The sequence below is a fragment of the Rissa tridactyla genome, chromosome 6 (assembly GCF_028500815.1).
Source record: "Rissa tridactyla isolate bRisTri1 chromosome 6, bRisTri1.patW.cur.20221130, whole genome shotgun sequence".
NCBI classification, from domain to species: domain Eukaryota; kingdom Metazoa; phylum Chordata; class Aves; order Charadriiformes; family Laridae; genus Rissa; species Rissa tridactyla.
In genome coordinates, this window is record NC_071471.1 from 11,646,130 (window position 1) to 11,671,438 (window position 25,309).

The 25,309-nt window shown below is 48.8% G+C and overlaps 1 protein-coding gene across 3 annotated transcripts in view; it reads left to right on the plus strand.

Moving 5' to 3' along the window:
* NGEF (neuronal guanine nucleotide exchange factor) overlaps positions 1-25,309 on the plus strand; it is a 52,430-nt gene that overhangs the window by 23,997 nt on the left and 3,124 nt on the right. For 2 of the 3 annotated variants that reach the window (XM_054206110.1, XM_054206111.1), the window contains 12 exons: positions 1,011-1,202; positions 1,314-1,423; positions 5,985-6,259; positions 13,264-13,424; positions 13,646-13,798; positions 15,794-15,923; positions 16,692-16,766; positions 18,588-18,677; positions 20,378-20,541; positions 21,580-21,735; positions 24,364-24,443; positions 24,868-24,972. In XM_054206110.1, coding sequence (XP_054062085.1) covers positions 1,011-1,202; positions 1,314-1,423; positions 5,985-6,259; positions 13,264-13,424; positions 13,646-13,798; positions 15,794-15,923; positions 16,692-16,766; positions 18,588-18,677; positions 20,378-20,541; positions 21,580-21,735; positions 24,364-24,443; positions 24,868-24,972 — 1,691 coding nt within the window. Of the gene's footprint in view, positions 1-25; positions 46-1,010; positions 1,203-1,313; positions 1,424-5,984; positions 6,260-13,263; positions 13,425-13,645; positions 13,799-15,793; positions 15,924-16,691; positions 16,767-18,587; positions 18,678-20,377; positions 20,542-21,579; positions 21,736-24,363; positions 24,444-24,867; positions 24,973-25,309 lie in introns of those variants that run through there. The other variant, XM_054206112.1, reaches the window with a different exon arrangement.

A 25,309-nucleotide genomic window follows, 5' to 3' on the forward strand; every position in this document is an offset into this window, starting at 1 on the left:
GCATCTGAGGAAGGAGCCTCTCTGCAGGAGAGTGGGGGGATGGAGGTAGGGGTGCCTGGGAAGGTGGAGGGTCCCTGGGGCAGGGATTGCTGCCTTTGGGGGGGCCCTTGGGGAGGAGGGAGGCAGGCTCCCGCCGGAGGAGGGACCTGCGCTGGAGGGGAGCCGGGGGGCTGAGGAGGTCTCTGCGGGCAGAGGTGGGGGGCTGCAGGGGGTCGGGGACTCTGAGGGGAGTTTGTGTCTGTGGGGACTCGGAAGGGATTTTGGAGGCTCCGAGAGGGTCTGCAGGAGGGCTCCGAGGGGCTGGGGGTGGGGGCTCAGAGGTCGGGTGTGAGCTCTGAGGGATGAGTTCGGGGGGCTCCGAAGGGGCTCTGAGGGAGCAGGGTTGGGAAGCTCTAGGGGCTCTCAGGAGGGATTTGGGGAAGGCTGAGGGGGCTCCGTGGGGACTTGGCGGAGCTCGGTGGGGAGATGTGGGAAAACGGAGAGGAGCTGTGAGGGGCTAGGGGCTCCTTGAGGCACAGCTCCTTGGGGGGCTCTGAGGGGCTTGTGGGAGCCCGAGGGGAGCTCCTGAGGGGATTTTGAGGGGGCTCTATAGGGAAAATCTGTGGGGGTGCCTGAAGGGGGTCTGAGGGGACCTTGTGGGGATTTTGGGGGGAGAGCCCGAGGGGGTTCTGAGGAGGTTTGGGAAGGGTCTGAGGGGATTTGGGTGGAGAGCCCCTGGGGATGTGCCAGGGGGTCTGAGGGAAGGCTCTGAGGGGGCTCTGTGGGGATTTGGGGGAAGAGCTCCCGGGGATGCCGGGCGGGTCTGAGGGGAGGCTCCGAGAGGGCTCTGCGGGGATCTGGGGGAGAGAGCCAGAAAGGGTTCTGAGGGGGTTTGGGCGAGGAGCCCCCGGGGATGCCTGAGGGGGTGGCTCTGAGAGGAGGCTCTGAGGGGGTTCGGGGGCTCAGAGGTTCTCGGGGGGCTGCGGGGGCGCCCCGGGGGCGGCCGCAGCTCCCCTCTGCCTCCCGCGCAGGCTGCTGCCTTCCTACCCCCGTTACCGTGGCAACCGCCCGGGCTCCCCCAGCCCCGCGCCGCTGCCGCCGCTGCCGCTGCCGCCGGAGCTGCTCGGCAGCCGCCTGCCGCCGCCGCCCATGGAGCTGCTGGCCGCGGCGCTCAGCGCCGCCTGCGCCCTCGACCAGGACGGCTCGGCGGGACAGCCCGGCAGGTGAGCGGGGAGGTGGATACTTGGAGGGGGGGGTTAGGCGAGGGGCCGCGCTCGGGGGCGGAGGGGGCCCTGCCCCGCCGCCGCGGCTGAGGGCACCTCCGCCTCCCACAGGGAGCCCCCTGCCGCCGCTGAGGAGAGCCCCGCCGCCGCCACCGCCGAGGCGCCGCCGCCCGCCCACCCCATGACGGCCGATTCCTGGAGGAACCTCATCGAGCACATCGGTAAGGAGCCGTCCCCTGCCTCGCTGTGTGTCCCCCGGCCCGGGTAGGGGTGCGGCCGCCGCGCTCTATCACAACTTGTCCCGCTGTCCCGCTGCCCGCGCTTGGCGGCAGCACAGCAGCCCCTAGAGGTGCCGCCGCGGCGGGACGGGCCCCTCACCACAGCCCAGCCGCCGCCTCCCGCCCCACTGAAATCCCCCAAACCGGCAGAGTTTAGCGAATGAAACCCAGATCGGACCTGTCCTTGCTGGGAAGACCTTTCTCTGTCAGTTTCAAACATGGTAATCACACCCTCAGTGGTGGCTTTTTGCTCTCTGTAGGGGCAGCGGGTTTGCAGGCTGCCTGGCAGGTGATTTAGATCAGTCGCTCAGCACCTTTACCTCCATTCATAAACAACGATTACTTCTTGTACTTACATAGTAGTTAAGGCTACAGCCAACTTCCTCCTGAAATCTGATTTTGCATACTCCAAAAAGGCGTAGGACTGAAGCAGTGGGTCAGCTATCCCGTTGGACGCTAGCTGGATGCGCCAGGGTCAGTGTGTATCTGTGACAGCCGCTAGTGTAGCATTTGCAACAGAGGAGTAAGGGTTTTTTTATCATTTGTGGTCTCTTTGTAAAGGCAGAGTTGAGGTTATCAGGGTTGCTGTGGAAGAGAGAACCTGTTACGCTTTTCCTCTTGTGATATTTTTTAATATTTTTTTTGGTTTTGGTGGGACGAGGAGAGGACCTTCACGGCTTGTTTCTTGGTTTCCCACATCTGAATTGCAACATCCCTCAGAGAGATTTGGGCAACTGCAAAATTAATCCCCACCCTGAGGCAGGTTTTACGGTGGTAAAATAGAAGCTTCATTTTTTAAACAGTTCTGTTCAATTTCAGGAAACGAAACTGAAAGATACTTGAATCTAGAGGGAGGAATGTAGGACTTTGCATGGGAATATCAGATAATTCTCAGGAGCAGCAAGGCAAACCTTCCTGGCAGGGACGAGGAAGCTTCTCACCCTGTCTCTGGGACAGGAGAGCGGCTGCAGTTTGGTGTGAGGTTGTGGCGGGCAGGGCTGACTCGTGGAGCACCTGATACCAGCGGGACAGTGCTGGGGAAAAAGGCTGCTGTGAAACCAACAGCCTGCTAGTGTCTGTCAGACAAAACAGCGGAGTTCGGGGCCTTCTGGAGGAAAGCGGTGAACAATTTGCAGAGATGTTGCCAGATCTGTTACTTGCTTTTGGCTGTGGAGGCACTAATCTCCCAAGACAGAGGTGTCAATACGTTGTCAGTTTACTGGGACTGTGCTACTAAGAAGCATGATAAAAATACTAAAAGCCGTCAGAACTTCACAGCAACCCAGTTGCTATATTGATATATATTTTTATGAGCTGTATATCAGAGGGAAGCCGTGTGATCACTCTGCACACGTCCGTGTAACTGCAAGTAGGTCTGTTGCACCTTGATGGAGGAGACAGGGTTTTGACAACCAGAGATGCTACGCTAATCCCCAACAGAGAGGTTGTTTCAAATGGCTGGAGCACACTCGCTCCCTTCCCTCCCTCCTGCCTTTGAGGCATTAATGGACTTTTTGCCTGAAACTGGAGCAGAGAATTTCAGAGAAAATGTCTCTGAACCTCCTGAGATTTTACATAGCTTTCAATGTAATAACGTTTACTTTAAGAGCACTGTGAACTCTCTAAGGCGAGCATTTTCCACAATTAGTAACTAGTTTTTCAATTCCCCTCTCAGTTTTTGAGGGAGCTGGGAAGGGAGACAGCAAAATTAAATGGAATAAACACAAAGGAAAAAGTCTATTATGTACTACACAAACTATGTAAACACCCCTTAGGAAGATCAGCCTTAACCACTTAAGTCAATAGGTGACACCAAATCCATGATCTGACCATATGGTTAACCTTTAGCCAGGTCACAGTAGGGACAATTGGGACATTAAGCAATGAATGGAGCTCATACAGGTCTCTGACATTTTGTACTCGTTCACTTACTAAATGTAAGCATTTTCTAAATCCTCGTGTCTTCTGAGTCACATTCACTTACTGATCTCAGCTTCTTTCTACACGTTCAGTCAGTTCCCAAATGCATTGCTCTCCTTTCAACATGTCAAAACCCTGTTCCCTGACCTTGCATCCGTTATACCACTCGTCCTGGTCCTGGGCCGTGACCGTCTCCTGCTTCATCTAGAGTAGGCTTTTGTATGGCTTCTGTCTCTCTCCGCTCTCATGTAAGCCTTTGCTCTACCCATTGTAACCTCTTTACCGACAGATGGATGGACCTTTTACCCCAAGATAGCGAGGATATCTTTTATTCTTGCTAGCACAACCCTCTTTGTTTTTTCCTACCCTTCTTCTGTCTAAACATCTAGCTGTCATTTGTTTTTCTCCTGGTACCACCTTTCTGCTTCCTCCCCACATTGCTGTCTGTGGTAGAGCTTTAGCCAGTCTCTCTTCAGCTCCCTCCTTAAAATGAGTTACCTTGCTGTAATTTCTGACCGAGTTCTGGTGGTAGATGCCTTTAGTCAATCCGATCTCCCCGTGTCCATATTTGCCTTTGCCTGCCACTGAAAGCTCTGTAGTTCTTCTCTTTTTGGTTGGTCAGGCAGGGAACCTGGAAACAAAATCAAGTTTTGTTGTCTGGATTTTATTTCCGTAAAAGCAAAGGGAAAATTCATTTTGAGGATCTTTTTTACAGGGCTTCTCTCCAGATCTGCACAAGGGACACTAAATCCCCCTTACCCAAAATATCCTTAATTACCTCTGACTTGTGGGGCAAACCCATGAGCACAACATGGCTGTACAATCAGACACTGCAAGTATAATTATTCTGAGCTTTACACAACAGTACCACTGAAAGCAGCTTCGATTTAACAGGCGCTCTGCTCCGTTCCTGAAGGAGCCTTTCCACCCCACCACATCCTCAACACCCTCACCGATGCTGAATAACAGGCAGAAATGCTTAGGAAAGCCATATAAGCCTAGTTGACGCAGAGAGAAATTATATAAGTAGCAGTAGCAGCATGCAGAACTTCATGGGAAGTCTCCTCTCTTCAGTTAGCGTGTAGGAAGCTAACAGAAGACTGTACAGTTTCCTAGGCACAGCTACCCTTATTGCTATTTTAATCCGGTGTTGAACATCTTTCCAGGGAGAACAGATAACAGGATACGCTCGCAGACTGCAGTAATGCTGTCCTTTGTGCCTGTGCTTTTCCCCAGCATATTTCTGATATAGTTTTAACAATGACTGGTACAGAGCCTCATGAAGACTGGCCCAGAGATTTAATAGGCAGTAACATCTTTGTTTCTGCCCTCCCTGGACAAACTCCTGACCCAGTTGTCTCTCACCTTATTACACACAGAATCTGCTTCTGAGATCCAATATCATGAATGCATGTGACTGGATAGATTTTAACCCCTAATGATTCGGACAAAATAAATTACATAGGGTTTGTTTTCTTTTTTTTAACATCAAGGACTTTTCTCTTTGTTGATGCATGTTACACTTTGCAATTCAAGTATAAATCAAGGGAGATAATGTAAATTGCGCTCCTTCAATTTGAGTAAGCGATGAGAATGACTCAGAGTAGGCTCATGCTTTCTTGTCTTTTAATATTTTCTAAATTACATTTTATATTCAAGCAATTAATATTCTGGGTCCTACAGATGGCTCAGAAAGAGAAATGGGGCAGTTAGAAAGCCCTGGGAGAGACAAAAGATCTTGTAAAGGTGGCCAAGGAATTTCAGGGTTCCTACCTTTTTCATGCTGTCAGTTGAAATCAGGGGTGGGGGCAAATTGTGTGTAATTTTGTCTGCTCCTGAAGTTAGTAATTGAAACTCAGAAGACACCTCACGTAATTGATGTGCCGCAAAATGGTGTGGATTCAGAGCCTCTTCCTTAGTGCTGTGGCATTCAGGGACCTTTCCAATGTTAATTTTGTATCTTCAGTCATCATAGAAACTGAGAAGGAAAACAGAAGGAAATGGAGCAACTTATCCAAGGCTAACCACTAAGTCAATATCAAAACAAATTAGTAACTGTAGCTAGTTGTCACAGTGCTTTGCCTGTCCAATGCCTTACCACTCAGTGTTTCCTCCTTCAGGATTTTCACGGCCATCAAACTGCTCCTTTAAAGTATTTGCAATGTGTGCAGTATTATTTTTCCAGACGCACACTTACACATACCTATCAATCTATATAACTATAAAACTATATAATAATATTGCAGAGAAAATCAAGGTTTAAAAGCAACATTTAAAAGCCTGGCAAATAACAAACCGCTTCTTTTATGCCTTCTGATTGATCATGGATTCATCTGACTCTGTTACTAAATGTTTTGTGAGAGCAGATTGTTGACAACACTTTAGATTTAGAAATGGCCTTCCATTTATAGTTTCCGCTTCTGGCTGAAATAGGAATTCCATAATTGGCTTTTTCGCTCAGCACGGAAGGGGTCTCTCTCACCTCTGCTGAGGTGAACTAATGCAAAACAAATATCCTTCCCCACAATATGTTTCTACTCTTGTTCAGCTGTAGCCTCTCAGACCTGTTAATGTTGCCTCCTAGGGCTCTTGTATCAGGAATATCGAGATAAATCTACGCGCCAGGAGATTGAAACCAGACGACTGCAGGATTCACAGACAGACCCTGAGGAGAGTTCCCCCAGCGAGGAAACCCCATCTGAAGCAGAACCTACAAGTACAACCGAAAACAAAGCTCCACCACAAATCAGTTTGCTGAGGAACTCCAACTCCAGGTTCAACTTATGGCAGGATCTTCCCGAGATCCGGAGCAGCGGGGTCCTCAGCATCCTCCAGCCAGATGAGATCAAGCTGCAGGAGGTAATGGGGGAAGGTGGAGTGTTTCTTAACTGGGTTGCTGCTTAAGAGTGAGAGTGAATTAAGTCAGATGATTAAAATTTAAAAATGAAAAGCTTCATAGTAGTCACAGACAAGCCTTGCCCTGCTGAGTACTTCTTTGTGTTGCACTGGTTAGCACCACTCACTCTTTTTTTGAAACTACAGATGTTTTTCTATATGCTATTGCTGCTGGACATGTCTGTAGCAAAAAAAGAACTTCTTTTTCCTTTTCTGATTCAGTGTTAGGAGCAATTTGCAAAGGGAGGGAAGGATAATCAAGAGGCTCTTGCAATAGAGCTTTTGGTACCCAGTGCACATTAAGCCGCTTCTGAAGTTACTAGCAGGATACATACTTTCCACCAGGAATTTTAGAAGAATTCAACTGTTAACTGTAATCTGTTTTAAATATGATGGCATTAATGGAAAGGGAAGAGATGGGGGTTGATAGGCTTCCTTATTTTTAAAGTTGTTACTTGGAGTCTTATGCAAAGCAGTAAAAAAATAATGACAGGTATATTCTATATTCGCCTTTGAGCCATACAGTGACATCACTGCTTAAGAGTCATATGCTGTAAATTTATAGGGCTGCATCAAACAGTGAAAGGAGTAGGTGGGGGTAGCTGCCGCAATTAATGAAAACATCAGTCACACAACAATTTACAACTGGTTGCTATTTTGGATAGGATGGGGAGCATGCGTGCTCATTGTCAGTGCGTAGCACTGCATTTGTAGCCAGCAGTGGAGACGAACGAGCCTTGTTTAGTGTGTGGTGTGCGTTGTAATGTGGGCAGTGGGCCTTCAAAGGCTCGATCCTGTGAGTCCTACTATACTCCTGTGCCAGGATTGCTTCTGCTGAGACCATTGTGGCGGTGTATCTGTTCAGCCCTGGCTCGTGAGATTGTACCCAGAGTGCTGAAGAGCATCTCAGGGTGTGAGGAGTTCCCCCTAAGTTCACATGGATTTGCGCAGTCAACATCTATGAATCCCTTGTGTAGACAGGGCCACCCTACTCCTGCCAAGGCTGTAACTTCATGGTTACCATGGAAAGGCTGATCTTGTGAGCTGCAGGGGTGTGATGGGCAGGGCTGTGTTAACTCACACCCTTAGTGGACGGGACTGGTGTTTGTCCAGGGTGTTTATACAGCCTGGCAAACACACAGGCTGTTGGTGTCAGGGTTACGACTGAAGGTGACTAAAGTTATTTGTTGCTTTTCCATGTTCTTCTTCTGCACTGGTTATTCCCGTATCAGATTTGTTCTGTTTACCTGGCAAAACACGGTGCTTCTATCTGCCAGCATTACAAACACAATCTGGCATCTGAAAAATTACAAGCTTTTCTTTTTCCTTCTGCGTCAAAATGAAGAGTCTTTTACAGAAAAACATTAACTTAAAAGTTTGCATTATAGATTTCAAAACCTGCCATTTCTGTTGAGTTACGTTTGTTACCTGTAGATGTTTTAAGCAAAAAATCTCTGTGCTGCTAAACCCAAACATGAATTGTGCTAAATTTTCTTCTCTCTGCCTAAGTAACAAGAGAAATAAAGCAGATGGAGATGGGACAGTGCTGCCTTAAAGAAGTGCTGTGCTTTCCCCGATGTTAGTTTATCAGAGCTGAAATTTTCTTCCTGTTTGTTCTGGGATTAGCACAGTAAGAGATTATAAAATTACTCAAAGCCAGAAAGCTGTGAAATTGGCTGAACATTGACTAGATAAAGTGGAGAATCTGCTTTGTGATGAGAGTCAAGGAGGGAAAACAAGGAGGGCTGAAGAAACCACTGAGGCAATTAAAAGAGATGATATTGAATTCAGCCTTGCTATAAGCAAGCACGGCTTGCTCCTGCTATGCTGGAACTGTACTCACGTTGGACATGATTTGGGAGTGTGAGTTGTACACGAGGGCTTGATCAAGTGAATGTAGAGAGTTCAGCTTCGTGAAGGAGAATTGGAGGAATTTACCTGAAGTACAGGGCAGCAGAAATTCTGGACTAAATGTCTTAAGGACAAAATTGTACCTTTCTGACCCATTTTATCTTCAAAGCTGTGGCAGACACAGCGACTGGAAGAGCTTGCAGCTCTTCAGCCAGGAAAGGTAGAACAGGAGTATTGTTTAGACCACAGGGAGGAATACCAGTACGCAAATAGAAAGAAAGTTGAAGCAAACACCCCTGTTCACAGCTGAGGAAGAGAATACCACCATATCTGCGATGGCGCAGGGCTTAAGCAGTCAGAGAAAAAGTTGCTCATCTGCAGTAATCTGTAAAATGAAAGAGACAGGAACAAGAGGAGGAATCAGTCGTTGTTGTTGGCGATGACAGAAAACGACTCAGCAGGTTATCAATACAAGATAAAAAACAAGACACAGGTGTTTTTCAAGCATCAAAACAAGAAACTTGACTGGAAGAGCAATGGATGCTTGAAAAGTGTCATGGAAGGCAATTTGTCATTGTCCTGATTGGAACAAATGTGCCAGAAAATGGTGTTTCAGGAAGGAAAAGAAAACACACAAAAAAACCCCAAACCATATCCACTCCCAGCAGTTTCAGCAAAAAAAAAAAAAAAAGCGTCAGCACGGCCCATTAGCCCTGGGAACTCAAACGGAGTTCAGACAGCGATGGCCTCTGCCACACCAGCCTTTTTCATCTGAAGCGAATGTGACAGTAGCAAGATGTAAAACGACAACTACAAGTGTCACAAAAAAAGTGTGTGCAAGTGCAGAAAACAACAGAAAAAGCAAAAGACATGTTACAGACCACAGAGGTCAGGGAAATACGAAAATTATGTGCTACTGGAATAATTATCAGAATGACTAAGTCACTGATAGGGTAGTTTTAATTATCCAGACATCTGTTGAGCATCAAACACAGCAAAACATGAATCACCAAGGGCTTTCTTTTAACTATCTAGAAAATGTAATGATGCAAGAACAATCCAAAAGAAATGCTGTTTGTGTTCCAACATAGAGTCAACGTGAAGGAGATGACAGGCAACGTGCATGTAGCAGGAGGAACAAATGAACAGTTTTTCCCTGTTTTATTTACCGCATAGTTTCTTCATTTTGTCCTTTTCTTCTTGCTTTTGATTTTTCTACATCGTCTTCATCTTCTATGTTGTAGGAGATTCTGATCTGAGTGGAAATCGTCCAAACCAATTTACTAATAAAAACAGTTCAGCAAAGTATTCTCAGTCTTTGAACTGAACCTTTTTTGCTGAGATGTATGAGCTTTGATAAAGTTTTTGCCAGGGATTATTTGGATTCAGGTCACTTGGTGTTAGAAAAAGGGACAGAGACAGACTAATCTGCACCGTGTGTCATAGTATGAATTTAGATCAGAGAGCTGCTGCTCTGAAAATATTCTTTGCTCAAGCAAAAGAGGGACTTGAACCTCGTTGTGTGCACTGGTGACATAGCCTCTGTGTGGAAGAACGCGTTTGACAGGAAGGCTGTCTTGTGTTCCATTTTCACGAAAATGTCCAGAAAATATTTCTTTTCCTTCTTTGAGCAAACCTTAGATTTCAAGCCCCCAGAGAGCTCTCGTGTTGGACTTACTGCACTTCTAGCAGGCAGATGTCAGACTGGCCCTGTGAAGGCAACCAGGTCTGAGAGCTGGTCACAGCCAACACGATGGCGTTGTATCAGAGCAACATCCCTCCTAGACGAGACCAGAATTCCCACTTCTTCACCTGGTGTTTTACATGGAGAGAGCAGGGCCATTGGGAACAGATATTCCCAATCTATGCAATAAAACACTGTATTGTCTCAATAGGAATTTAGTCTGTAGGATTACTTACTCTTGTCTTTGTTGATTCTTAATTTTTCTCCCATTTTATCTTCTACATTTCCTTCTTCCTTGGGCTTTGCTTCTCTTTTCCTTTCTCAGTCTCTCTGCCAAAACATAAGCAATGAAAATGATCAGTATAGCTTTTACATGACTCAATTTCATGAAGTTAATGACCCAGAGGACTTACGGAATAGTGTTGGTCATGTTTCCAAGAGATAGTTTCAGACTATTTGTAAACTCAGGAAGATAGCATTACTTCAATTGACATTTAGTTCAATTTTTTTCCTAGTTAGTTTTGCAATTCTGAGACCAGAGGCTCATGGTTTGTTTTTTTTCTAGTGACCGTTTAGAGATAGCAAAATTCAGTTATTCCACAGAGCTCACATCATTGCATCGCATGGTTGGACGTTTGGTGCCAGTTTAGGAGGTTTGCAGCTCATACTTACCATTCTAAAGGGAAACAGCAATCGGCTGCTTGGAGTTGGTACTTTGGGTCTGCAGAGGACCAGCTGGATCTCTAAAGTAAATTAAGAAACTTATGCCTTGCACATGCTGTGAAGACTTCTAGCAGTGGACGTGTTCTTTATTTTTCTAGCATCTCCTTTAAATCAGAACCCTGTGCATTGATATTTTCACTATGGATTTCATTATTTCTCTAGTATGGCTTGCACTCTGCCTGTGCCCATGCAGGTCTAGCACCCCCCACTACGGTGAACAGCCAACACACGTAAATTAATTTCTCCAAACAAAGGCAGAGGGGCTTGTGCAGATCAGGAAGCAACCTTCTAGATTAAGCAAGTTGTCTGAGGGTTTAAAGGCTGTGGTAGAGCGGCAATTCTTATCTTGCCTGTCATGGCCATTTTGCAATCAAACCTAGCAGAAAACAAATCCTGGTTTGGAGTGTCTGGAAAGCTGCAGTGCAAAATGACTGGTGCTATCAATCCCCAGGATACCTGGAAGGGAGAGGTTGTCCCAGCATGTCCTGTCTTATTCCTTGTTGTATCTTTACCTATTTCCTCTTCTCCTCTCATTTATCCACTAAAAAGGTACAGTTAAAGCTGTCAGAGGTGCTTTTAGGACCTAGCCAGTCATGCAGAGAGAGAGGAATAGGTTCTCTCTTGGGTTCACCTGGTGCCCTGGTGAAGCTGTTGGGAGAAGCCAAGCTGATACTCCTCTGCTTTTCTCATTGGGAATCTGACCTTGAAAAAAAAATCACAAAACATCTTACTCCTTAAACACCAGCTGTTCTGTGTGCACTGATGAAGTACCTTCAGTTCTACCCACACCCTTTGCTCTGTTTCCTGGGACCATGGCCTCCTCCTCTTGTACAGGAAGGGACCACCTATTTGACTTAACTGCCCACTGGGAGTATTTCCTAGGCTACCAACCCTGCAAAGAGCTGAAATGTCACTTCAGCTGATACTTAGAGCAGCTCTGTATTGAGTAACAGTTGCTCCTGGCTTTGCCTGTCTTCCCAGATCTTGGACTGCTGCACAGAGTCAGAAATATAACGCAGGTCTCTGTACCTCACGTTCTTTTGTGATGCATAGCGATATTTCCAGGAAAAGGCCAAAAACCGATCAGCAGAGAGTTTCAAATAATTTATTTAAAAAGAAAAAAAAAATTTAAAACAACCCCAAAAAAGACCAACCAAGCCACAAGACAGAGCCTCAGCTAATCTGGAAGATATTTTTCCATACTCGCAGCACAGCCTGCTGCTCTGTTGGATCTCCTTGACTCTAGCTGGGTCCTCACAGCCTCCGAGAGCTGTCACCCGCACTGCCTGGCCAGCTTCCACCCTCAGTGGGGTGCAGTGGAAGAGCTGTGGGCAGTAAGGGGAGCTTGGCTTGGGATTAGGGTTTAAGGGTCAAAGCAGCTTTAGGTGCAAGGAAGTGAAATTTTCACTGAGCTACCAGGAGGTTCCCCTTTCAGTAGCAGCAGCATGGGCCAGCCCCAGGACAAGGAGCACAAGATGCACCTTCATCAAGAGACCTCTGAAGGATCAAATTATTTTTCACCACTTTGAAGCCCTTGTGAGAACTGACAATTAATCTAACTTCAACTAACGGACTCAGTAGTTGTGTAAATAATTGCCTTTTTTATCTACTGCTGAACAAAGACAACAAACACTTGCCTGGACAGTAAGTGAACTCCGTGTGGCAATAGTGAACTGCAGCACCTGCTGTTGGGCAGAAGGTTTTACATCCTTGTCTCATTAACTCGTGATTTATCTATGAACCAAACCATGAATTTGTCTTTCTGCTTCCCCAGACCACATCCCTGGCCTGAGGAAGCCAGGCTTTGCACTGGAGACTTCTCTTTTAACAGGAGAAGCAAGGGCTGGAATTTGGAGATTATTTATGGCATACGATCCTAGTTGAGAACCATGGTGTCCTGTTGCAGTCCTTGGTGAATTGGGTCAGAAAAGTGTACGGCCAGGGTTGGCCAGGGAGTAACTTAGACAGTTACAGGTGTATTTCCTTCGGGTCAGGGAAAACACAGAGGCTTGGAGCATCACAGCTGTGTATTTGTGTTAGCTGTGCCCCAAGGAGCATGTATTGCACGCTGGGGCTGCAGTGTGCTGGGTGTTGTACAGTCCAGCCCCTACACCACGGTTTTTCCAAAACTGGAGTGTGGATGGGGCAGAGAGACCCTCCTGGGTAGCACAATAAACGACAACGAGCAGAGCAGCAGAGGGTGTGAGGGTGTAAGGGGGCTGCCAAGGGGAACTCCCCAAAAGGGAGGTGAAAGTGTAGGACTCCGATGAGTGGACATAGAGTGGGCCAGTGCCTGGAGCAGCCTCACGTCAAGATTGAGTGACGCTAGGAAGGAAGGAGGGAGCCCATGAAGTGCTCTTATGTGTGCGTGTGCACAAAATCAGGCTGCTTATATGTAATGAGAAAAAAAGATAATTCTGCTGGAGAGATTCAGTGGAAGGAAATGTGGCCAAACAACTTAGGAGAGAAACAGAAGGAGCCAGGGCTGATGTTTGAGGGAGGAAGTCTTCCCTGTTCAAGTCACTATCCTGTGTAACACGTGGCAAACGCTGTTGCGTGCTTACCTCTCCCCATACTCTGGGCCTGGAGGGTAGGTGCAAGGTCTGTGACTGTGTGCAGCACGGATGTTCTCATTAACATGATGTGTGCCTCTCTATAGAATTAGAAGGTACCTGCTGATTTCCTTCTTTCCTTCTGGATTCTTCCACAGGCCATGTTTGAGCTGGTTACTTCCGAAGCCTCATATTACAAGAGTCTGAATCTGCTGGTGTCTCACTTCATGGAGAACGAACGTCTGAAAAAGATCTTACACCAGTCTGAGGCCCACATCCTCTTCTCCAACGTCCTGGATGTCATGGCTGTTAGTGAGCGGTAAGAAAACTGCTGCTGGATTTTTGTCCAGCTGAATGACATCGCTTTAGCTAACCTCATTTGTAGAGGGATGGAGGAGCTGACTAGGGACAGTCTGTTTCCTACTGTCTTTTCAAAGACCCCGTGGATGTATTCATTGCTTTGAACCCCAAGGGCTTCTGCTGGGAACTACCTGGGACAGACAGGTCACAATTAATATGAGCGCTGGGTTTCTCATCTAGCTTCCTGTTGGACCTCGAGCAGCGGGTGGAAGAGAATATTGTGATCTCGGATGTGTGCGATATTGTCTACCAGCATACAGTTAATCACTTCTCTGTGTACATCACCTACGTCTCCAACCAGACCTACCAGGAGAGAGCTTACAAGCAGCTTCTGTGAGTTCCAGTGCTCGATGCTAAATTATTTTGCAAAACTGTATAGGCCACAGATTTAGCTGTAATTTTGATATTTATGAGAAAGGGCTGGATAGCACAGAAACAGGATTTCCCACTTCACTGATTTTTCACTGCACCTCTAAAAAGAAAACACAATTAAAAGGCTTTATAGTAAGGGTGCTGTGATATAGTATGCAAGTGACATACCAAGTAAAGTCAGAGTCAGCAGTTCCCAACTGTAGGAAATATTTATGGTGCGCAAGGGGGGACATTTGTGAAGTGTATGTGTTTTTAAACTGCAAGTAGTGACAAGAGATTGAAAGGCCAAGAATCTAATACAGTTCTTTGATGACAAGAACAGCCACTGACTTACCTGACTTCTCAGCAAGGCATTTGACCCACCCAAAGTTGAGAATTATTTTTTTTTTCAGAACAACAAAATTTTCTTAAAAAAACCCTGCCATTTTCTTCACATTCTGGTGTTACACATGCGGATGTTACCTAGGCCTCAGGATATAATCCAGATATTTTTGCAGTATTTTTCAAGTTTAGCAAATCTTTTGGCCTCGTAGGAATACTCTTATGCCATCTCAAAACAAAGAGTGCCCTACAAGCTTGTCTTTGAGCAGGAGAATTAATTTTTCTTTAGATACAGTGTCCTGGATTCTTTCGGGACAGCCCATTGCACATGCAGCACTGTATTTCTTCCCCATAGCAGCAGCTGGTTCAGGAGAGCGTAACAAGCCCTAATCCTTTCTTTTCTCTGCTCTCCAGCTTTTGAGGCAAAAAACCCCATTTTAAGGGGTTGAGCTAGGCCAACTGTTTTCTCCAAAAGGAGGGTACTGCAGGGTTTCCTTCAGTCAGAGGTGATCAGTATAAATGCAGAGTATAAACAGTTTGCCTCGAGCTGTTAGCTAAACACTCGGAAGCAAAGCAGCAATAGGCTCAATTATTTGAGCTTGAAAAGGACCTGTTGAAGATAGAGGTATTCCTAGATATTAATTTAGAGGGCAGCATTTTTTTTTTGTCTGCAGGAGAACGTAAAGCAAATTGAAAAGAATAGACTCCCTTCCACAGGCTCCTAGGTAGCAGAAGGATTTTGCAGCACTTGGCTGAGCTCGAAGCCTGAGGTGTGTCACAGTTCCCCCAGTTTGGCTGTTCCCCAGACACACGCAGGTCCATTCTACTGTGGCCCTGGTGAGTCACACCATCGCACAAGTACCTGCTGCAGCAGGGAGAAGCACTTACGATGGCTTCTCTTGGATCGTTGCGAGTCCCACGCGGTAAAGGCAGGTTTTGCATAGTTAGCAATGCCTTCTCTGCCATGCTGTTTCTGCTAGCCAGGACTCCAGCAGTGTACGTCTTCCTCAGGGCCCCGCAGTTGCCAAGAGGTATTGTCTTTGACATAGGCAGCTGGGGCTCGTGAGGCTGCTCTGTGCAGCTGTGTCCATGGCTCAGCAATGCCCTCGCCTGCTGCAAACACCATCAGGGAAGGCCCGGGCATGGACCATGCCCTTCTCAGGCCATATAATGATTTCCATCCTCCGGCTAAGCAGGCAGGAGTAGCCAAGCTTGAGCTGTTTTGTGGCTTGTCTTGTTCTTACGACTGTGTGAATTTCACCTTGTCACAGAGTTCCAACTGTGTAAAAATATATAATTATGCCTCTGACTCATCTACTTGGACACACACCCCATTCACGCACACCTACGCACACAGCGTATGCTGCTGAGCTAGATGTGCTAACACATGTGAACGCTACCATGGCTTGTACATTAAAAGTCTATTTTTTTCCCTCCCCAACACTATAAATAGTTCTAGATTCAAACTAAAATACACCTAGAAGCATTCAGCCCCCTCCTCCCCTCTTTTCTCTTATTGGGGGAAGCCAGGAAGATGCTGTTTGTGGGACCAAGCTGCTTTTGGGTCACCAGCCACATACCAGAGTCACAGGTAGGGTAGCACTCAAAGACCTCACCTTCTCTCTCTCCTCTCAGCCAAGACAAGCCAGCTTTCCGGGAACTGATCTCTCAGCTGGAGCTGGATCCCAAGTGCAAAGGCCTGTCCTTTTCTTCATTCCTGATTCTGCCATTTCAAAGGATCACTCGGCTCAAGCTGCTGGTGCAGGTAGAGTTTTGCTCTTCTAGCTCCCAAAGGTCTTCTGGATCATTCCTGGAATTTTCCTTTCCAGGAGTTGTGAATGAGGCTTAGATACAGCCATGATCAAGACTTGAGGTGGATGCAGCGCTTCCACAGAATCAGACGTTCTCAACAGCTATAGAAAAAAAGATTTCAGTCACTCAGAAACCATCTCCAAATTAGCGTTGAATTTTCCAGATAGCTTTTTCTTAGCAAAAGAGTTGAGGAGGAACTTTGTCAAGCTGCTAGATGGGGTAGCAACAGTCCATCAACCCAGCTGCCTGACGGTTGGGATGCTGACATACAGATGAGCAGTGCAGAACGTGGAAATGCTCCATGTGTAAATACATCATGGTGACTTGGACCAGACTCTGTCAGCCGTCTTCCCCCTGTGCTTTGCCAGCTTGTCTAAACACTGCGCTGGAGAACATGCTTCTAGGGATGAGGAAGCAGTTTCTTCCCAAACGGTCTTATCCCACTGGGATTACCAATAGCACTGCCTGTGAGTGCCAGCTCTAACTATTTTTATTTATTCATTTATATTTATGAAATAGGAGTCTGCCTGCTATATTTCTTTTAGACATAAGGTCGGATAGGAGCAGGTTTTAATGAAAAAGAGAAGCTAAGAGGTGGGAGTCGCTCTACTCTGTCACCTATCCTGTAATTAGGCTGATGGCTAGAAATAACTTGGAGGCTAGCAAAGACTTTGCTATCAGATTGGGATCAGAATCAACACAGTCTTTCCTCCCATTGCAGAATATTTTGAAGAAAGTGGAAGAGAAGTCTGACAGGGAAACCACTGCCTTGGATGCACATAAAGAGCTGGAAACAGTAAGTTTGAATGAGCTAACCGAAGGCCATTAAGATTAAACCATCATGCTCAGTTCCCCCCTCCAGAAAAAAACTACAAACTGTATTGATTCCTGGAGCTGTCTCTTTGAGTCCTGTCAATGTGTTTCAAGAGTAATTTTCTTTTCTTAAGTCTTCCTTGCTCTCAAAGATGGACTAATCTAGCAGCACTTAGGTGCCAGTTATGAGGAATCCCTTGCTAACAACAGATGTGTATGTTTCCACTGTAGGAAAGGGCAGAGAGAGTGTTTTCCCTTGGGGTCTTCATGAATACGAACTGGTTTTGCAGATACCTGAAGGTGATGGGTCCCACTGAGACGTGTAATTAGCTGCAACAGGCAGTAGAGTACAAGTGTGTCAGGTTTCCTCCAATACAGCACGCTGCTTCTTCTGACCTAGAATAACAATTTCTTAATGAAGTACTCAAGCCTGCTTTTAGCCCTCTTCCCTGAAGCTGGTAGGTAGGTGTGGTGCTCAGCTGTGCTAGTTACTGCTGCGTACAAAACACCAGGAAGGCATTGGGATGTTTTCCATCTGTGCTGTTCCTGACACAGACAGAACCCTTCTCCAGCAGGAGCATGGAATATCTCCTGAATATAAGCATTTGAAGTTGAAAACTAGAACATCAGCTTGAGGATACAGTTGCAGCTTCTGACTGAAATACCAGAACAAAATAGGCTCTTGGATTGGCCCTGAACTAGTCTAGGAGGTGTACGCTTTGGATCGCTAGGGATAAAGACAGAGACCTTAGCAATGAAGAATGTCCTGTATTAGTTAGTATTTGCAGAATCCCTCATGATGTGTCTGGTAGCCAGTTGTTTTTCCATTGATCAAAAGCCTGAGGAAAGCTGTTCCTGTAGTACGCAGCTGACTACAACTGCTGATGGAAAAATGCTCTTTTTATATTCAACTGTCAGTGACTCGTGATCAATTTCGTAACTCCCTTTGCATGCTTACTTATCTGAAAATGTTTAAGTTTACGTGCCTGTGGCCAGCTAGGTGCAGGCATCACAACAGAGACCACCTAGTGCTCATTTTCTGTATAGGTATCCTATTTGATAAGTAGGAGCTGATCAAGGTTTCAGTTGCTGATATTCTGGTGAATTTTGAGGAGCAAAAACAGAGCACAAAGCAGAGCTTGTTCTCCAACATAATTTTTCTGCCTAGCCAGTTCTCCAGGGAGTTGCTCCTTATGAAACAGGCAATGGCATCTAGGTTAAGGTCCCTGTAATAGAGTAGTGCCTGCATGTTGGTTGTGGCTTTTCAGTTAAAAGTTTGCACTCGGAACACAGCTGGGCTCTGTATGATGGAAGTCTCTTTCCCTGGGACGTTTCATAGCCTTGGCATCTGATGCTGCTGGGCAGAACCACAGCTTTTGCATCTTTGAAATGAGGATCTTTGGCTCCGTTCTCTTCTTGAAGATGGTACTGTGTGTGTACCTTGTTTCAAGTGTTGAGGACAAGAAAGATGAGATACGTGGTGTGTCAGGACCTGGCAAATGAGCTGTTCCCTTTGCTGTGCAACCAGGAGTGTTGCTTAACACTGTCTGGTTCAGTAACAATGCAGCCATAACACCTTCTGGGTGCTGGGGGCGGGGGGGGGGGTGTCGTTGAGGTTTTTCTCTTTTTTTTTTTTTTTTCTTTTCTGTTTCATGCAAATACAGTGCTGATAGAAGAGCTTGGCTCGGTCAATTCCTGTTACAGCAGGGCACTTACCCTGTCGGTCAGGCCTTTCTGTGCTGTCTGTCATCGCTTACCTGCTTAAGGCCAGTGGAGGCAAATCTTTCTACTCTTTTTTTCCCAGGTGGTGAAGGCATGTAATGAAGGTGTCAGGAAGATGAGCCGAACAGAGCAGATGATCAGCATCCAGAAGAAGTTGGAATTCAAGATCAAGGTATAAGCATAGGCTGGTAACCCTTTGCAGACAGCGAACCAACAGCACCCAGGGGTTGTGCACACATACGTGGCAGCCATAACCTCGTTGCACTTCCTTTAGTGAGTGTTCAGTGGTGGCCTGGCCCACCCTGTCCCCCTCCAAAGCCTTTGAAGGGGATGCTGCTGCAGGCACCGTATCCGTTCATGTGATCTGCGTGCAAATGCGCTGCAGGGGCTGGGGACAGCACTGAGGCCAGTGTGTTGTGCGTGTACACAGATGTGACACGCTGGCATCAAACCGCCTGCACGCAGTGGGTGGCTCCCGCTCCAGCACTCAGTTCTGGCCCTTCCCTCTCGCCTCTTCGAAATACAGGTCAGCTTTCAGCTATTATTTTACATTACAAATGACATGAAAGGAAAATGAAATCTACAAAGCAAAACGCTTCCAAGCTGGAAAATACCGTAAATGAAGACTGTCCCAGTCCCACCATTTTGATTCATTCCTGGGTTTATGCATTATGTACAGTCTCTAATTACCTGCTGATGACCTATTTTGGCTCCACTCAGGGAATGACTGAGTCAATATTTAGGGGTGTCTGACCAGATCTCATTTAATATATGCCATGAAACTCCAGTGCGAAGTATAACATTGCCATTTCTTTTCTTGAGTGCTATGGAGATGCTTCTCAGGTCTGTCTGCTTCGCAAATTTTAAGGAGGATATTTAGCTTCCCAGCAACATTTTATGTACCTGGACAACGAAAGCAAAAAAATTCAGAGGCAATTTGTTCGGAAAGCCACAATGGGCACCTGAGAATTTGATTTTCCAGAGCACTTTATCAGCGTGTCAGAGCTAGACCACAGTCCACAGGACAGGGTAGATCAGGGCAGCCACCAGCCTGCCTTCATCTCTTGTAAAGCTGAGGCTGTACGGACAGGCAGGAGCTGCTTCACCCCGCAGCAGCTCTGCCATGGGCGCTGGTGCAGATGGGGCTCTTCTGGGGAAAACGGTGCAAGAGTGTGGAAAGAAAGACTGTGCCACCCTGCATGTGACAGACACGGGGAGGGAGTGAAGGTGGAAAGAGTTGCAGTTATGCTGATGTTTTCTGATATTTCAGTCATTTGACTGGAAGCATAGTGTTCTTCTAATATAAGATGTGCTTTGTTCTGGACTTCTTGTTTTTAACATAGTGTGTGGTAAAACTCTAGCAGAAGTTGTGGCTGTTGTGGCTATAGGGGCAGTATCTCCTCCTGGCTGGGACAGACCCAACCAGTAAGAACCTGTTTAACCTGGGGTTTTTTGTAGCCAAAAGGCCAAATATGCGTTTTTTTGAAAGTCAGTCTGTCTGGCCAGAAAGGCTCAGCCCAGGTGACGAGACATGGGATTCCCCCAGAGACAGATCAGGTTGTGCGGGGCGTAGCCTGGTATTTAAATCCAGCACTTGGCACTCCAGCATTGCCGTCCTTGAGCGTTTCTTCGTTCTTGGGCCCCTGCTGTGTCGCAGTCTGAGCTCTGTCACACTCTGTGCCCAGCTGTGGTGTGGATGGCAGAGCACGCTGCCCTCTCTGTCCAGCTCTGCTCCATCCTCTACAGTGCAAGTTGTGATGGGAGCACACTACGCTTCCTTCTGCATCTCCTGTTGCTTTTGGCATCCTGGCCACACAAGCCCATGGGTTTTTGCTGCTCTCCTGATCTTTGCCGTCTTTTCCTCACTTCTAGTCTGTGCCCATCATCTCTCACTCCCGCTGGCTGCTGAAGCAGGGGGAGTTGCAGCAAATGAATGGTCCAAAAACATCACGAACGCTTCGCACCAAGAAACTCTTCAGAGAAATCTACTTGTTCCTTTTCAATGATCTGCTGGTAATTTGCCGGCAAATTCCTGGGTGAGTGCAAAATTGGGGTAGTACGCGGGGCACTTCATTAGTCCTATTTGCCCCTGGGTTTGTCCAAGCTGTGATGCTGTGTCCCCGTCCTGTCCCCCAGGCATCCTGGCCTGACCTGTACACCCTCCTCCAGCCGTCACCTTGCCTTTGAGCGCAGTTGACTCTTCATGGGTGGCACGCCTCTCTCCAGCTGAAAATTTATGGCAAACGGGACTTGAACAGATTCCAGGCCAGGTCTCCCAGAGGGTAAATGAGCATGTATCCACCAGTTTCTGCAGAGTGGCAGTGAGCTACATCCACTGGTGGGCTGACCCAGGAGGCCTGTCTTTCTGTCAAGAAGTGATTTTTGACTCATCCCTTTCTGAAGAACAGCTCAGACTTAGTCAGTGAAACTTCTAAGAAAGCAGGCTAGAAAATTTGAGCAGCAGGAGTATAAATTTAGGCCTGAGGGTAGCAATTATATTTGACATGGTGTAACCTGCCTCAGGAGGGGAGAATGTCATCGTGCTTAGGCCTATGTCTTGTGCAGCTACACACTAGTGAAATACAGCAGCACAAACAGTCGGGTCCCAGAGAACAGCGCGTTCTTTGTAGAATTAACTGGACTCACCGGTAGAGAGCATCTCGCTAGTCCAACGTTTCTAATAAACACGTCGCCGCAGTGTCTGTATGCCTGGAAATATTTTGCTTCTGCGGCAGCCCGTATCCAGAAAACACAGAGGCATTTTACAAATAGGACTGAATTAAGCCTCACAGTCCCCTTTGAGGGAGCACTGTCTGTGCTTTGTACGTGGGGAGCTCAGAGCAAGAAACTTGTTCTAAGCTACGCGGGGTGCCTAAGGCAGAGCAAGGAGAGGGTCTCTTGCTTTGCGGTGGGTTTTCATAGCCACCAGCTCATCCCTTCCCACAAGAGGGCATCTTTTATCCTCCTGCCATGCAAGATGTTCCTGGTCCATGCCCCCAGTACAGTTCTGGGTGGCTGAAGCCAAAGTCTCCTGGGATAACTGCAGTTTTTTCTAATCTTCTAACCTCTCCCAGGGACAAGTACCAAGTGTTCGACTCGGCTCCCCGGGGGCTTCTTCGGGTAGAGGAGTTAGAAGACCAGGGGCAGAGTTTGGCCAACGTCTTCATCTTGAGGCTGCTGGAGAATGCGGATGACCGGGAGGCCAGCTACATGCTGAAGGCATCGTCCCAGTGAGTACAACAGTCTCCCTGCTGGCGCTCAGCACTGCTCTCCCTACACCCGTGCAGGGGCAGCACCCTGCCTGCCTGGGGGCCAGCTCTCCGAGCTTACCAGGGCCAGGCAGAGGTCCCACTGCTGCCCTATGAGCCTCTCTGCCCAGCATCGCTCTCCCGAGGTTGCCTTTGGTCTCTCCTGCTGAAAGGCACTAGTGAAACTAGGCAGGTTTCTCTCCTGTATGGTGTGCGTGTAGCATTGGGGGTGGAAGACGGACGGGTACTTTGCATTCTGGGACAGAGAGGTCAGAAATCAGCCACGGCGCGGGAGTCTAAGCAATTTACAGCCTGCAGCGTATGCGGAAAGTAGAAGCAAGTAGGATGTGTGCTGTGCAAACTCCAGCGGCTCAGCTGGCTCACTCGCAAAGATCAGGACCACGCGTGACCAGCCCCGTGAAGCAAAGTGGCTCCTACTTCTAGGCAGAGGTGGAGAAGAGGCCTCTTCCTCAGCACCTTCCACAGCCGGTGCTCATCTTGCACAGCCCTTCTGCTGCTCGGGGGCTCCTTGTCTCCCTGCATACGGGCTTTTTTGGCTCACTGATTTTTCACTTCAGGCCCCAACAAGCTCAGACTGGGCAAATGATTCAGCTGCGCTAACACAAACCTGATTGTTTTGGAGCTCAGGGCACGGCTTTCTCATTGACCCGAGCCTTACCAGGCCCACGTTTTCTACGCGCAGCGTCTGTGCTATTGTAGGTGTACGTGCACCACCAGATAAACAGCTGCTAGAGCTGATGCGCAGCCCCAGCTTGATGTCACTTTGCTGTCAGTAGGCCAGTGTTTGACATTCCGTATCCCTTAACGAACTACAGCCCCGGCTGGGACCACAGCCTGCTGCAGCTCCGGGGGCTGCCCCCTGACCCCCCTAGTGCACTGCAGCACCGGCACCAGGAAGACGAGCCCCCCTGCACAGCGAGCAACTGCTCCTTCTCCCCAGACGTGTGACTGCAGCTTTGCTGTACTGAAAATAGAGATGTCAGTCACGTTATGCAGGGCAAGCGCACGGTTGACGTCTGTGAGACCGAGCGGTGCAGAGAACAATAAACCAGGCCAGGGTTTGCCTCAGCTCGGGGGAGGCAGTTACAGTTCTGTGCTGCTGCATCCTGTCCCACCTTCTGGATGGCCAGAGCGAGCGTGTGATCCCGCACACGGCTTGCCAACAGATCTTGTGCACTGAGATGTGACGGAGGCTGAAGGCTGCTCTTCTACAGCTGCAGGGATGATTGGGGCAGTACCGGGCACAAACTGGAGAACTGAAGAATTACAAGAGATAAGTGGGTGCCAAACTGGTGCATCTGTTCCACAGCTCTTGCAGCATTTCCCGGCTCTGAGCCCATACAGGGACGATGACCTGCTTGGTGGCAGCTTGTGGCTGATGTGCTGGGTGGGCTCCGCAAGGAGCTGACAGTACGCTGGGACACAGCTGGTTGCAGGGGCAGGACTGGAGCACAGGTCGGCCCCTCGCAGGCTGAGAGGAGCTGGGGGCTGCGGGTAGGATCCAGAGAGCCCTGCGAGGAGCTGTGTGCAAGGGCCGCCTGCAGATAGGGCCACAAGCACGGTACAGCCCTCGGTGTGATCTCTGTGTGCCATCCCCTCGGTGCACAGGGCCCTCATCCTGCACATCCTCATGGCGTGAGGGGCTGCGCTCCACCTGCAGCTGTTTTCACTGCTCCTTGGCATCACGCTGCAGCCTGAAGCACAAGGTATTCCCAGCCCTGCTGATCAGCCTGACAGCACTCGTCCTTCACGTCTCCCTTTTAGGCCCCTCTCCTCCCAGAAGACATTCTGGTGGCTTCAGATGTGTGTCAAGTTCAGCTTTAAAACAACCGTTGGAGAAGGTAGAAAGTTCTGTCTCCCTGGGGGCTGGCAGCACAGCTGCGCCTCCAGGCAGGAGCCAGAGCCTCTGAAGATGAACTGCCCCGTTTCCAAGTGGGGCTGAGGGAAGCCTCGAGGGATCGCCAGGCCCGGGGCTTCTCCAGCGCCTCTGAAATCTTCACCCTCCCGCTGCAGGTTTTGCATAACAGCGTGCTGAATCTGGCAACGTGTTCACACGAGCCTGTCATCTTATCCACTGCCAAGCGAGCGGTACCCTTGGTATGCCACAGTGTTCATCTGCAAGTGAATTAATCAGCTCTGCCCTTTAAACGTTCCCGCACAGCAGCTGCGGGAATAAATGGTTCCTCTAACTGCTTTTCTCCAGGAAGAACTGCTCCTATTGACCCAGCTCAGTCAGGAGCTGCCTTTGCGGGTCTGAGCTCGGGGGAAGCCAGGCCCCCGCCCTGCTCCAGGTTCTCTGAAGCTGTGCTGCTGCCCAAAGGGGCATCCTGCTACCTGGAGGGACAGCCAGCATGGGGGCCCTGCAGCCAGCCAGGCCTGTGTGGCAGGGCCCAGGGCGCTGTGACACGTGTGACATCCAACCGGTGTGTGCAAGAGGGGGGCTCAGCATCACCAGTGAGTCCAGGACCCCGCGGGGGGGGCAGGCAGGAAAGGGCTGCGAGAGGAGGAATTAGGAGCCCAGGGCAGGAGAGCTGGGGTCCCTGTGGCTGTCGCATACTCATAGCCTCGGTTTGTCCCCCCCCTATCCAGGAGTGAAATGAAGCGCTGGATGATTTCGCTGGCCCCAAACCGAAGAACCAAGTTTGTTTCGTTTACATCCAGACTTGTTGGTAAGAGACACAGCATGGGAGCTCTTCACCTCTACCCCAGGGCACCTTCTTCCACTGTGATCTCAGTCCAGTGCCAGGCCTGGGGCCTCGGCAACACCCTCTCCCTGCGCTCCCCTTGTTTCCACCATCGATCCCCACTTGTCTCTGGGCCCAGCCCTCACTTTGCTCCCCTCCAACCTGGGCTGGGCTGCACCAGCACTCCTCCTCCCGCCCGAGCTGCTCACGGGGCACTGCGGTGGTGACGTGCTCCCAGCTCCCTTCCCCCGAGAGATACTCCCCCAGTCCCTGTGGCTGGGGCACCCCTTGGCCTCTGTGGGGTTTCTTACCAGATCAGAGCTCGTGGTCCTGTACTCACCCGAGCCATGCTGTCCCACAGCAGGCTCTGTCCCAGACCATGCCTCACTCTCACCCTCTTTCCCGGCAGACTGTCCGCAGATCCAGTGTGTCCACCCATACGTGGCCCAGCAGCCGGATGAGCTGTCCTTAGAGCTGGCTGACGTCCTCAACATCCTGGACAAGACAGACGACGGTACAGGGGACGAGTTGGGGCTGGGCCGGGAGTGGAGAACACAGGGTGGAGAACACTGTAGGCAGGTGGCTGTCAGGCAGACTGGAGGGGTCCTCCTGCCAGGGAGAGACCCTGGCACTGGCATCACAGCTGAGAACGCTACTGTCTGCTCCTAAAACAGCAAGTCCAGGCTGCCCTGAGCTGTGGCAATGCTGGCATAGCCACCCTGGCACTGGCTGTGGGCCATGGCAGGGCTGGCGCAGCCAGCCTAGATGTAACCTAGAGCTGGTCTTACCTTGGTGATGCTTCACAGCCGCCTGGTCCTGGTCTCTGGGGCACACCTGCAGCTGGTGAACTC